Genomic DNA, 12,868 nt, shown 5'->3' with positions numbered 1-12,868 from the left:
CTCATCCTAACACTAATTGACAGTGAATCCTGGAAATTCAATAGGAACCAGCAGAAACTAAAGGTAATCGGGTTGGAGGTGTAAAACCCAATCTGACCTTTAGAGAAGCTATAAAACACATTTTTAGTAAAAGCCAAGTTACAAGCAGCTATAATTTAGTACTCAACTGGAATATACACTTAAGGACTAAAGTACAATGTTTGAAAAAAAAACTGACTCATATAGCTTATAATCCAACGGTCCAATCAAAAGTTGAATTCCTTTACTTCATATAAATAACTAGAAATGGTTAAAAATCAAATTCTTTAAGCAAATTCTAACGAATATGTGTAGAGCTAATGTGGGAAACAAAATAGAGGATGTCAACTGATACATTTCATTAGAGCTAGGCTCAGACAGAATGAAAAAGAATGATATGTAAACCACCTAAAAATATTAGTATGTCTTTGACTTGGACACTGTAGATGACAGAAGTGGAATGTAAAGATTTAGAGAGAAAATTCCCTTTGCTACCTTATTGGGACATAAAATCCTACCTTTTTCTTTATTTAGCTTTTATGTAGTCTCTACAATGCTCAGAGGCATTGTACTTAGTATTAGGGATACAGATGAAAAAAAAAACACCATCCCTACCTTCAACAAGCTCTCAATCTAGAGACATATAGACTCACTGTAAAATAGTATGATAAGTATAAGAACAACTGTACATTAAAAGTACTGTAAGGGTAGAGAGTGGGCTGATTACATATGCTCAGGAGAAAGGTGAAAGAAGGGTTCGCTAAAAACAGTTATTGCTTTAACTGAGACCTCAAGGAATTGAGCAGGTGAAGAAAGGTAGGTAGACAGATGGCTCACCAGAGGATAGAGTGTGTGTAAAGATACAGAGGTGACGGACAGTAATATGGATTTGAATTCTCCAAATAGGTCAGTTGGCTGAAGCAGAGTGTGCAATGTGGGAAGGTACAAGATGAGAGACTGGACAAGCAGCCAGGGTCCCACATGAAGGGCCTGGAGTGCTCTAGAATCAGGTCTTTATTTCCCCAGTTTTAGGGAAAATGATGAAGGATTTTAACCCTAAAGTGGACTGCACAAATTTGAATTATAATAAAATCATTGTGGCACCACTAGAGAGACTGAAGATTAGGGAGTTAACTTTTGCTTTGTTTTTGTTGTTTTCATTTTGTTTTGTTGAGTTGAGGTCTCACTCTGTTGTCCAGACTGGAGTGCAGTGGAACGATCATAGCTCACTGCAGCCTCCAACTCTTGGGCTTAAGTGATCCTCCCACCTCAGCCTCCAGAGTAGATGGGACTACAGGTGTGCGCCACAGAGATTTTATTTTTGGTCTAACAAGACTTTGTATTCAAGGCACTTGTAAGAAGGAAAAAGAGAGCCAGAGCTAAACAGAGGTAAAACAATCAATCACCCAGTTTAATTTTTATCTAAATGAAGTTTGCAAATAAGTAGCAAAGTCTGAAATTTACACATTGCATTCTAAATAATAAGAAATATTATCTTGTTTATCCAATCAGGACAAGCGCCTAAAAAAAAACCAGTTAAAGATGACATTATGGTCCATGTAGACAGAGAAGACTATCAGATTGGAGTGCTCAAAGTGACAAATCACAGCTTTTCTGGGTTTCAGTTTCTTCATCTGTATAATGAAGGGTTCAGGGGTTCTTTACCTGAGCTATAAGTATATTTCAATATGATTTGTTTTCTTTGTAATCATACCCATTTTATTTATTTAAATATTAAAACTTCTCTTATTTTGAGAAGGGGTTAATGGCAAAAAAAGGTTAAGAAGCTCTGTATGAGCTTTAGGGTCACTTACAACTCTCAACTTATAGGATTTTGGACATTCAAATACAGGAACTAAAAGAGAATACTACTGTACAAGGATAAATAGGAATGGGGCAGTAGGAAAAACACAATAGTATACACTAAAAAATTACATATAGGGATTAAAAGTCTGACCCAGGTTGACATTATTTTTGCCTTTTCATTTCTCTTTCCTTTCTTCTACAGACTTAGGTTAATGCTGGTATTGTGACTGCTTGATGGCTCTCTTCTTTTGTATCCTTAAACTTACTGAAGTATGATTTATAGCAAAAAAAAAAAAAAACTTCATTAGTAAAGGCTGTGAGAAAGGTTAGTTATATGTGGAAAATTGTATAATGAAGAGATTGGTAGTGTTAGCAATCATATAAAAGAGGTAAGAACAAAAAGCCTTCTTGATAATATCCAGGCACAAAACTATTTGGGAAAGAAGCTAGGTAAATTAAAAAGTAATTTTTTTTGAAAGTAAAAAAACAATTGGTTTTAAAAAGATGTGTAGAACAAAGATAGTTGCTACCATCTTATAATTACAGGCATTTAATAGCAGGGATGCATCTCTCTTAAGTCTAGGTGATATGAATTTATAAGGTCACTGTTAGCATTCAAACTTAAAATGGTCAGCCAGGTGCAGTAGCTCGCGCCTGTAATCCTAGCACTTTGGGATGCTGAGGCAGGACGGATCACTTGAGCCTAGGAGTTTGAGACCAGCCTGGGCAACATAGTAAGACCCCATCTCTAAAAGAAAAAACAAAAACCTTAAAATGTATGTAGTTACCACATACAAAGGAAATCAGATTTTAAAAATTTAGGAACACTATTAAAACATGAACACTACAAAACATATTATCATCAGAGAAAAAGTGAATGAATGATGTAATTATTGCTTCACAGTGTTCTCACTATATACTTCATATTGAATCAGATTGAACCATCAAAATGGTTCTGATTAATGAAAGTCTCAGTGCATCATTTGTTCAGCGTTCAAAAGGACATCTTGCATCAGTTTGGAAAAAACCGCTGAAAGATAACAATAATATAATCTGTACTATCCTTTTAAATAACATCTACTTAGTATTTATAAGCTTTCCTATTCCAGACATGAGTCCACAATGAGGCAGTCAGACAACTATTCAATCGAACAACAATAGACAACTTTCAAAGCTGCAAAATCAAATCTAATCAATTTTAAAAATAGTATATATATTAAATTTGTAGAGATTTCCTCTCTTAGCAACAATCTGAGGGAAAAAAGCCTTTACCATTCTGTTTTTCTGGAGAAAAACTACAAAAACAATGCATGTGTCTAGTTTTCTTCAGGAGACTTAACAACCTAACAAATCTGTATGGGAAGGCAGGTTCCTGTCTGTACAGGTAGCTTTCTTCCCACACTCCCTAGTAATTTGCATATCTCTAAACCAGAGACAGGTAACTAAGGCACCTAAGGCAATCTTTAGTGTCACTGTACTCCTCCCAAGTGGTTTCTTTTAACAAGTATCTTATAAAGAACATATAAGTGCTATGCTTAGAAAACAAAGTAACTTTTTAGTGACGTTGTGATAGCCTTAAAATACAGTCTACAGCAACAAAATATTCTGATAATTTATTTATTTCAGAAAAACTGTACCAAGTGAATATTACAACTACTTATAAAAACATGTAAATTTCTTCACTTTTAGTCCAGGCAATAAATATTATATGTTCAGTGAATTAGAAAAATATTCAGAATTCGCATTTCTAGAAGAACTATCATACTTGATTCAGGAAAGCAAAATATTTTCCAGGTACAAGGTATTTAGAAATCATGTGTAACCATACTTCATTATATAAAATGAACCCTATTTAAACGAATCTACTAAACAGAGCCACAAAGGTACACAAAACATAAGTCAGTAGAGGGATTTAATTTTCAAAAGGACTTTTCAAAACACAACTTGTACACAACTTGAAGAAATCGGCTCTGTTTAAAAATAGACTTATTTTTACTAGTTTATTCTAGAACAGAGCATAAACTACTTTTCAATAAAGGTATGAAGCACTACTCACCTCCATTTCCACCGCGGCAATACTCTGGTCATAATGACCCATCAGATTAGGGAAAAATGTCATGTTGTAGGCCATTTTCATACATCTGGGAACAGTAATTGGTTCACAGGTGAAGAGACTGTGCCCTCTTACGAGGGGTAGAAAAATACACGTCAACAAAAATGTAAACATTTCCATTTTCTTCAAATTCCTGATTTTACCACATGGCTTGGATGAATCACTCTTTGCATCCTCAGAAGATTCCCATCCAAAGATAAAATGTTCAAATTCCTAATTTCACTATTTTACTCATTTTCAGGCTTTCCTGAAAATGAGTCCTGGGTCAATTACTGTAAAAACAAAAGGAGGGTGTATCAGCAACATTTGTCATAAACTCAAATATGGAGTCAAAGTGCAGAGTTAAGATTTTCATCCCAGGTAACAAACACTGGAAAAACAACGGAAAATTCTGTCCTAACGAGATACTCTTCCACCTGCCTTAGCATGGAATCTATCATTTGCTAAGGAAGCCGCACCTCTAGGAAACCGATGCTAGGAGGTTGGTGCTGTATGGAATACAGGGTTAAAAAGAGGGAATGGCAAGAGTAAGATGGAAGAAAAAAGAAAAGCTGGTGATTCGGAGTAAATTATAAAGGATTAATATAAGCATACAATCTAAGGGCCCCTGTTGGAAAGTTTATTAAGTACAAGAAAACTAAGGCCCTGGGAAATTCCTTAAGACCCAAAGAGTTCTTAAACTTGTAAAAGACTCTAAGGAGTCAGTTTTTGTGGCAGTCTTCTGGGTATGTAGTTTTCTCGCTTTTCGTAATGCCAACTAGAGGGAGACTTTTAGGATTCCTCCAGTGGAGGAGCAACATTGCAGTTTTCACTGGCTAGGAGGGTGTAGTGCTGCCGTCGAAAGGAAAGTGCGCAAATCTGCCCCGGGGGGAAGGGCGAAGGCAGTCCCCTTGCGGGAGGAAGGCTGTGGGCCCCGGATTACGAATTACCCGCGCCCCAACACACACTGATGCCCGGTCTGCCAGCGCCCCACACCCGGGCACCTGCCCCAGGCCTAGAGCCAGACAGCAGCGTTCCTGGCCTGCGCGGTGCCGCAGGGCCCCGGCATCGCCTTTCAGAGCCGGTTCCCGCTTCCGAGGAAACTCGGGTGTGGGCCGCCCCGCCGTTGCCTCCCCAGCACCTGCGGCTCCCGGCGCGCCTCATCCCAGCTGCGGCCCCTCGCGCCCCTCGAGGCCCTCCCCGCTTCCCCCGGCACCCACCCGGCCCCTGCCCAGTCCCAGCCGTGGAAGCCTCACCTCGGGGGGCGGTCGAAGGCCGCTGTCCCTTCCCGTCCCCGTCTAACCCACCGTGCCCCCCAGGGACCTGAGACGGCTCCGGGGTTGCGTCCGGGACTGGAGCTGCCTCGAGAGCCGCACGGGGAGCGAGAGCTGAGCGATCCCGCGAGACTGCGCCGCCAGGTCGGGCAGGCAGGTCCGGGCTCGCGGCGGCGGCGGCGGCGGTGGGACTGGCCCTGCGCCCAGGCACCGCCTGCGCTGCGCTGCCGGGCCTGACTCCGCGGCCCGCCAGGACCCGGCCCCGGTGAACGGGCTCGGGGTGCCGAGGTCCGGCTGCGGGGCCAGGAAACCCCCTCCACCTTGCCGTCTGTTACGACCCCCGAGGCGCAAGGCTGAGCCCCATCTCGCTATCCGGGTCCGGAGGGGTTCACCTTAGAAGGATTTTTTGAAGCTCTTGGCGCTCGCTCTAAAAGAACCCACTTCCTTGCGGATTTCAGGAGCCGAGAATCCTTAAACGGGGCCAATTTGCTTTGTAAAGCCAATTGCCCAAGTGACTTGAGTTCGAAAGGAGATACTTCCTGGACAACTGCTATAAAAACAACAACAACAAATCCTTTTATTAATTCGGGGAGCCTGGTCACCAACTGGATGCTCAGGTAGCAGTGGGATTCCAGCCCTGGCGGGTCCTACAGTTTTATTGATACAAACCCTAATAGGAAGTTGAACTGCTGTAGAAATCAACCTAGTTTGGGGTACCAACTCTGTCATAGATATTAGATAAATTACCCTAATCTTTAAGGGGCATAGTTTCCTCACAATATAGGAATGACAATAGTTGTAATGATGGTTAACGTTAATTGAGCACTGGCTGTAAGTCAAATAGTGCCAAGTTTGTTACAAGTGTTTACACCTAACCTGTAATACAGACAGAATTGTATGAGAAGCAAATGAACTTGTAGAAGTACTTTGAAAAATGCAAAGTAACTTGTAGATGGAGGCTATTCTTGTCAGATAAATCATCCTGTTGCAGAAAAGGAATGTCATATTTCCATACCTGGAAGGACAACCCTGAACAACCAGAGTAAGTTTTGAAATCTGTGGGGAAAGACTTGAATTTGGAGTGGGGAATTCCTCCCCAGTTTCATCAAAAGCTTACGACTGATGTTGGGAGACAGGTAGTGATGAAGAAATATTAACATCATTAAGAGCTGGATAGTTGATGTATTGCAGAATAAATTTCTGTGTAGGAAGAATATTTTCCCCTAAACTTCCAATTTTTTACATCGGAAGACTATTTCTCTCCAGTTTCTACGAACTTAATGATATCTTTTTGTGATCAGACTCTAGTGACTACCAGGCAGTGAAGTATCACTAAAAGTATCATTTGAAAACGATACTTTTTAAAGTATCATTTGAAAACGATAGTTTTGAAATTCAAGTGAATACTTGTTCCATGATTTGGAAGGAAAAATTGTAGTAAGTTGATTTATACAGAAGTAAAGCCTGTTTTATTTTTCATTGTATTTAATTATATAGTGAGCAGTGATGAACTAGAATGATTTTTTTTTGTCAGGATGGATTTGGAATACTTAGGCAATCATCTATATCATCACTTGTCTTTCACTGTACAAATTTCATCCCAATGGTACGAGATTAAGAACACAAACTTTGGAGTTCAAAATCTCTGGGTTCAAAACCTAGCTCCAGGACTTACTTGCTGTGTGAACTTGAGCAAATTATTCAGATCCTCTTTAGTTTCTTCATCTGTAAATATGGAACTATCTGACAGTTTTCCTCATTTTCCTTCTCTTTCTCTTTGCATTGTTCCTCTGGGCTGATGCTAGGGGACAGTGGTGACCAAAAGTAGAAGAAACAGACTTTTACTTTTGAAGGCTAATTTTGCAAGGTACAGAATTATAGGTTGGTAGTTTTTTTCTCTCAACACTTTTACTCCACCTTTCTTCTTGTCTACATGGTTTCTGAGAAGTTGGATGTCATTCTTTATTTTTGTTCCTCTATAGGTAAGTTCCTCATCATTAAGTATGTTGTTACCTTAGGGTTTTTGTAGATGTTCTTTAGCAAGTGAAAAAGGTCCCCCTCTGTCCCTAGTTTGCTGAAAGTTTTTATGATGAAAATGTGTTGGATTTTGTCAAATGTGTTTTCTGCATCTATTGATGTGGTCATGTGATTTTTCTTCTTTAGTCTATTGGTATGGTAGATTACATGAATGAATTTTCAAATATTGGAACAGCCTTGCATACCTGGGATAAATCTCGGTTATGCTGTACAATTCTTTTTATGCATTGTTGGATTCTACTAGCTAATATTTTGTTGAGGATTTTTACATCTTTGTTCAAGAGATATATTGGTTTATAGTTTTCTTTGCTAGTAATGTTTTTGTCTGGTTTTGGTATTAGGGCAATGCTGCTAGGAAGTATTCCCTCTGCTTCTATCTTCTGGAAGAGATTTTAGAGAGTTGGTTTAACATTGTTGGTGACTGACATTAATTTGGGGAAATTTTCAGTCACTATTGCTTCAAATATTTCTTCTGTTCCTTTCTCTAATTCTTCTCCTGGTATTCCTGTTACACATATATTATACTTTTGTAATTGTTTCACAGTTCTTGGATATTGTTTCTTTTTTTAAAGTCCTTTTTCTCTGTATTTTTCAATTTTAGAAGTTTCCATTGACATATCCTCAAACTCAGAGATTCATTTCTCAATCATGTCCAGTCTATTAATGAATCCATCAAAGGCATTCTTCATTTCTGTTATAGAATTTTATATCTCTAGCAATTCTTATTCTTCCTTAAAATTTTCATTTCTGCTTACATTAACCATCTGTTCTTTCAAGTTGTCTACGTTTACTTTTACAGCCCTTAATATATTAATCACAGTTATTTGAAGTTCCTGGTCTGATAATTCCAACATCTCTGCCATATGTGAGTCTAGTTCTGATGATTGCTTTGTCTCTTCAAACTGTGTTTTTTGCTCTATAGTGTGCCTTGTAATTTTTAGTTGAAAGCTGGACATGATGTACTGGGTGAAAGGCACTGGAGTAAATGGACTTTAGTGATGTGGTGTTAAGATGTGGGAGGAGGGGAAGCATTCTATAGACCTGTGATTAGATTTCAGTCTTAGTGAGCTTGTGTCCCTAGGCTGAGAACTTCACAAGTGCTTCTTAGTTTTTATCCCTCTTCTTGGGTGGGACAGGATGTCTAGAGGGGGCTGGGCTTGGATATTTCCCATCTACCAGCTTGGTTAGGCTCTGCCAAAACTGTAATAGGTTAGGCTCTGGTAGTTCTCTTGAGGGCAGGCCTTGTTAAAAAGAACAGAATATTTTGACATATTTCAAAATGGTTACTTTTCACCTCTCCCTGTTGGATGTAGGAGGTGATTTTTCTTTGATTTTCACTGAGAGAACCTGGAAGAACTCCTGGAGGTAAAACTTATAAAAGTGTGAGTGTGCCCTCCAAAGACTAGGCCCCCTCCCCCTTTGTGTGTGTGTGTGTGTGTGTGTGTCTCGCTCTGTTGCCAGGCTGGAGTGCGGTGGCGTGATCTTGGCTCACTGCAACCTCCACCTCCTGGGTTCAAATGGTTCTCCCACCTCACCCTCCCGAGTAGCTGGGATTATAGGTGCACACCACCATGCCCAGCTAATTTTTGTATTTTTAGTAGAGACGGGGTTTCACCATATTGGCCAGGATGGTCTCTGTCTCCTGACCTCGTGATCTGCCTGCCTAGACCTCCCAAAGTGCTGGGATTACAGGCGTGAGCCACCGTGCCTGGCTGACCCCCTGGAGTTTTAAACTCTTAGTCTTGACCACCCTGAGCCTCTAGCAATTCATCAGTTACAGTTCTGGTCTTCCTACTCTGTACTCATGCCCCTGGAGGTTTCTGCTGGTGGGTTTCTGCTCTAGTAAATTGTGATTCTGTGTATCTGCCTGTTTGTCTCTCCAACTTCGGGGGCAGTGGCTTGCTCTGTGTCCTCACTTCTCTGCTAGATCTAGGAAGAGTTGTTGATTTTCAGTTTGTTCAACTTTCGAGTTTTTGTCAGGACAGAGTAACAGCTAAACTCCTTACATGCCACACTACAAACCTTAATTTCTCATTTTTAAAAATAGGTATGACTTTAAGAATTTTATTGATAATTCCAGTTGCTACTGCCTTAGCAAAGCAAAGTTTCTCCAAGTTAAAATCGAGTTGAAAAATCCCAAGAGCTGCAATAATTCAGAAAAGTTATGTAATTTGGCATTAGTATTCATAGAAGACTGACTATATGAAAATTTTTATTATGACAATATAATTAAGGGATTTTGCTAAAATGAAGGGAAGAAAGTAAATTTCACGGGGATAAATATGTAATTTGTAAACTGTGTAAGTTTTTATTTAATTACTTACCCAAACATCTCCAGCCTATCACCAGACTATGCAAACACGTGCCGTAATAATTGAATTTATCTACCTTTGATATTTTGCCTACTCATTAAAACATAGCTTTACACATTAAAAACATTTCTGTCTTTATAAAGGTACGTTTTTTCAAGGTAGGAGGATAAAACATATTTCAAGTAGCAGTTTGTGAGTTTGATATATGAATTTTAGCTATGTAGACATATAGCATGGTGTCTTCCTTTGTACTCCTGCCTGGGCCCTATATACCTACTGGGGGATAGGCCTGCTTGTGGCCACTGACCTGATGCTGAGACATTAGCAGTTTGAGGAACAAACAGCAGTAGAGGGACACCAGCTGGAGGAGGCTGGGCTGAGCAGAGGCATAGAAGAGTACAGCAGCAAAGAGGAACTTGGGAGGAAGCAGTTAGAACTTCCAGTGGTATGAACCCCTTCCCTCATGAAGTTCTCTCCCAAACACTTCTTTCCCTAACCCTTGAAAGCTCTACCATGGCTTCACTCCCTCCATGTAACATTGTGAATTTGACCATGCACTGACTTAATTTAGGGAAGTTTATGCACATGACTTAGAGGATAGTTTCTATTTAAAAACTAACTTTCACTTGAAATACATTCCCTGTCACTCTGTACTCTGAAACCTAATTGCTGCAGTGTTTGTAGCACAGCAATTAACCTTTGGGTTGTGTCCATTATGGTTGTATCCATTATGGTTGGCCAGAAATAATAGACCTTCTAATTACTACCTCCAGTATTACTGGAAAAATAAAATTTTCAGTGCAGTAGTAACATGACACTGCAGGAAAGAGCCACATATTTTAATGACAGTTTGATGTATAAGACTGCCTCTTTGGAGCTCTGGTATAGTCATTGCAAATAAAGGGATTCATAATGCTAAAGGAAAACAGCCTCAGCTCTACTAATGCTTTGAGTTACATTTTGTGCCTGTGAGTTTGCTCTGCTGGGTTTGTTTTTAGTGGATTCAAACTTACCATCTGGTCATTTTAAATATTTAATATGTTATCCTTTTTTTAACCAAAGCAGCCATGTTAAGTCGAATATTAGAAATAGTATTTTCCCTTTATAAAGCTTGTAGCATCTAGAAAAGGGCTTCTTGCCCCAATTTAGTAATTTAGACAATAGCTAAATTAATTTTCTTTGATGTGCAGAACTAACTTTATACCAATTGTGGTTCATGGGCTGCTAATAACTCTGATTTTTAAAATTACATTAAAAACAAATGGATTAGAATAACTAATATTGTTAAAATGTCCATAGTACTCAAAGCAATTTATAGATTTGGTGCAATTTATATCAAAATTTCAGTGACATTTTTCACAGAAATAGAAAAAATAATCCTAGAAGTCATATGGAACCACAAAAGACCCTGGCTAGCCAAAGCAATCTTGAGAAAGAGGAACAAAACTAGAAGCATCACACTGTCTGATTTCAAACTGTATTACAAAGCTACAGTAATCAAACCAGTATGAAGCTGGTATAAAAACAGACCAATGGAACAGTAGGGAGAGCTCAGAAATAAGCCTATATATATTATATATATTTTATGTATATATATATGTGTATATATATAATATATGTATATATATGATCAGCTAATCTTTGACAAGGGCACCAAGAATGTACAAAGGGGAAAAGATAGCTTCTTCAATAAATGATGTTGAAAAAACTAGACATCCACATGCCAAAAAATGAAATTGGGCCCTTTTCTTATACAATGTGAAAAAATTAACTTGAAATGGATTAAAGACTTAAATATAAGAGCCAACACTGTAAAACTCCTAGAAGAAAACATAAGGGAAAAGCTCCTTGATGTTGGTCTTGGCAATAATTTTTTTCGATATGACATCAAAAGCACAGACAACAAAACAAAATTACATAAGTAGAACTACATCAAACTAAAAAGCTTCTGCACAGCAAAGGAAACAATCAACAGAATGGGAAGGCAATCCTATGGACTAGGAGAAAGTATTTGCAAACTACGTATCTGATAAGAAGTTAATATCTAAAATATAGAAGAAACCCATACAACTTAATAGCAAAAAATACAAAACAAACAAACAAAAAAACCAAAACAAAACCAACCAAAGAACAAATAACTAAAAAATAGGCAAAGGACCTGCATAGATGTTTTACCAGTAAAACATTCAAATAGCTAATAAGTATATGAGAAGATGCTCGACATCACTAATCATCAGGGAAATGCAAATCAAAACCACAATGAGATACATCTTATACCTCTTAGGATGGCTATTATCAACATGATGAGATAAATATTGGCAAGATATGGACAAGAGGGAAACTTGGCACACTACTGGTGGGAATGTAAATTAGTGGAGGAACACCTCATTTCATTGCATTTTGCTTTATTGTGCTTCATAGATACTGTGCTTTTTACAAACGGAAGATTTCTGGAAACCCTGCATGGAGCAAGTCATTGGTGCCATTTTCCCAGTGATCTGTGCTCACTTCGTGTCTCTATGTCACATTTTTTAAATTCTTACAATATTTCAAACTTTTTAATTTTTATTATATCTGTTATGGTGATCTGTGACCAGTGATCTTTGATGTTACTATTTAATTATTTGGGAGCATTGCAAACCATGCCCATAGAAGGTGGCGAACTTATCAGAAAAATGTTAAGTATGTTCTGACTGCTCCACCGACTGACTGTTTTCCACATCTCTCTCCCTCTCCTTGGGCCTCCCTGCTCCCAGAGACACAACAATATTGAAATTAGGCCAATTAATAATCCTACAGTGGCCTCTAAATGTTCAAGTGACAGGAAGAGTCACATATCTCTCACTTTGAGTCAAAAGCTGGAAATGATTAAGCTTAGTGAAGAAGGCACGTTGAAAGCTGAGACAGGTGGAGAGGTAGGTCTCTTGTGCCAAACAGTTAGCAAAGTTGTGATGCAAAGGAAAAGTTCTTGAGGGAAATTAAAAGTGCTACTTAGTGAACACAAAAATGATAAGAAAGCAAAACAGCCCTATTGCTGATATGGACAGAGTTTGAATGGTCTGGATAGAAGATCAAACCAGCCATAACATTCCCTTAAGCAAAAGCCTAATCCAGAACAAGGTTCTAACTCACTTCAATTCTATGAAGGCTGAGAGAGGTGAGGAAGCTGCAGAGCTAGCAGAGGTTGGTTCATGAGGTTTAAGGAAAGAAGCCGTCTCCATATTATAAAAGTGGAAGGTGAAGCAGCAAGTTCTAATGGAGAAACTGCAGTAAATTATCCAGAATATCTAAGATCATTGATGAAGGTGGCTACATTAAATAACAGATTT

At 38.8% G+C, this 12,868-nt stretch overlaps 1 protein-coding gene across 1 annotated transcript in view; it reads right to left on the bottom strand.

Annotated features, from left to right (window-relative positions):
* The window catches only part of FZD6 (frizzled class receptor 6), a 34,079-nt gene extending 28,688 nt beyond the window's left edge, over nucleotides 1–5,391 (bottom strand). The window contains exons 1-2 of the mRNA XM_054498268.2: nucleotides 5,173–5,391; nucleotides 3,881–4,209 (exon numbers count right to left, since the gene is read on the bottom strand). Of these exons, the coding sequence (XP_054354243.1) occupies nucleotides 3,881–4,057 (177 nt within the window). The 5' untranslated portion in view covers nucleotides 4,058–4,209; nucleotides 5,173–5,391. The remainder of the gene's footprint in view (nucleotides 1–3,880; nucleotides 4,210–5,172) is intronic.
* Between the last annotated feature and the right edge of the window lie 7,477 nt (nucleotides 5,392–12,868).

This window comes from Pongo pygmaeus, chromosome 7 (assembly GCF_028885625.2).
Source record: "Pongo pygmaeus isolate AG05252 chromosome 7, NHGRI_mPonPyg2-v2.0_pri, whole genome shotgun sequence".
In the NCBI taxonomy this organism is placed as follows: domain Eukaryota; kingdom Metazoa; phylum Chordata; class Mammalia; order Primates; family Hominidae; genus Pongo; species Pongo pygmaeus.
This window is presented reverse-complemented; position numbering and strand designations above follow the sequence as displayed.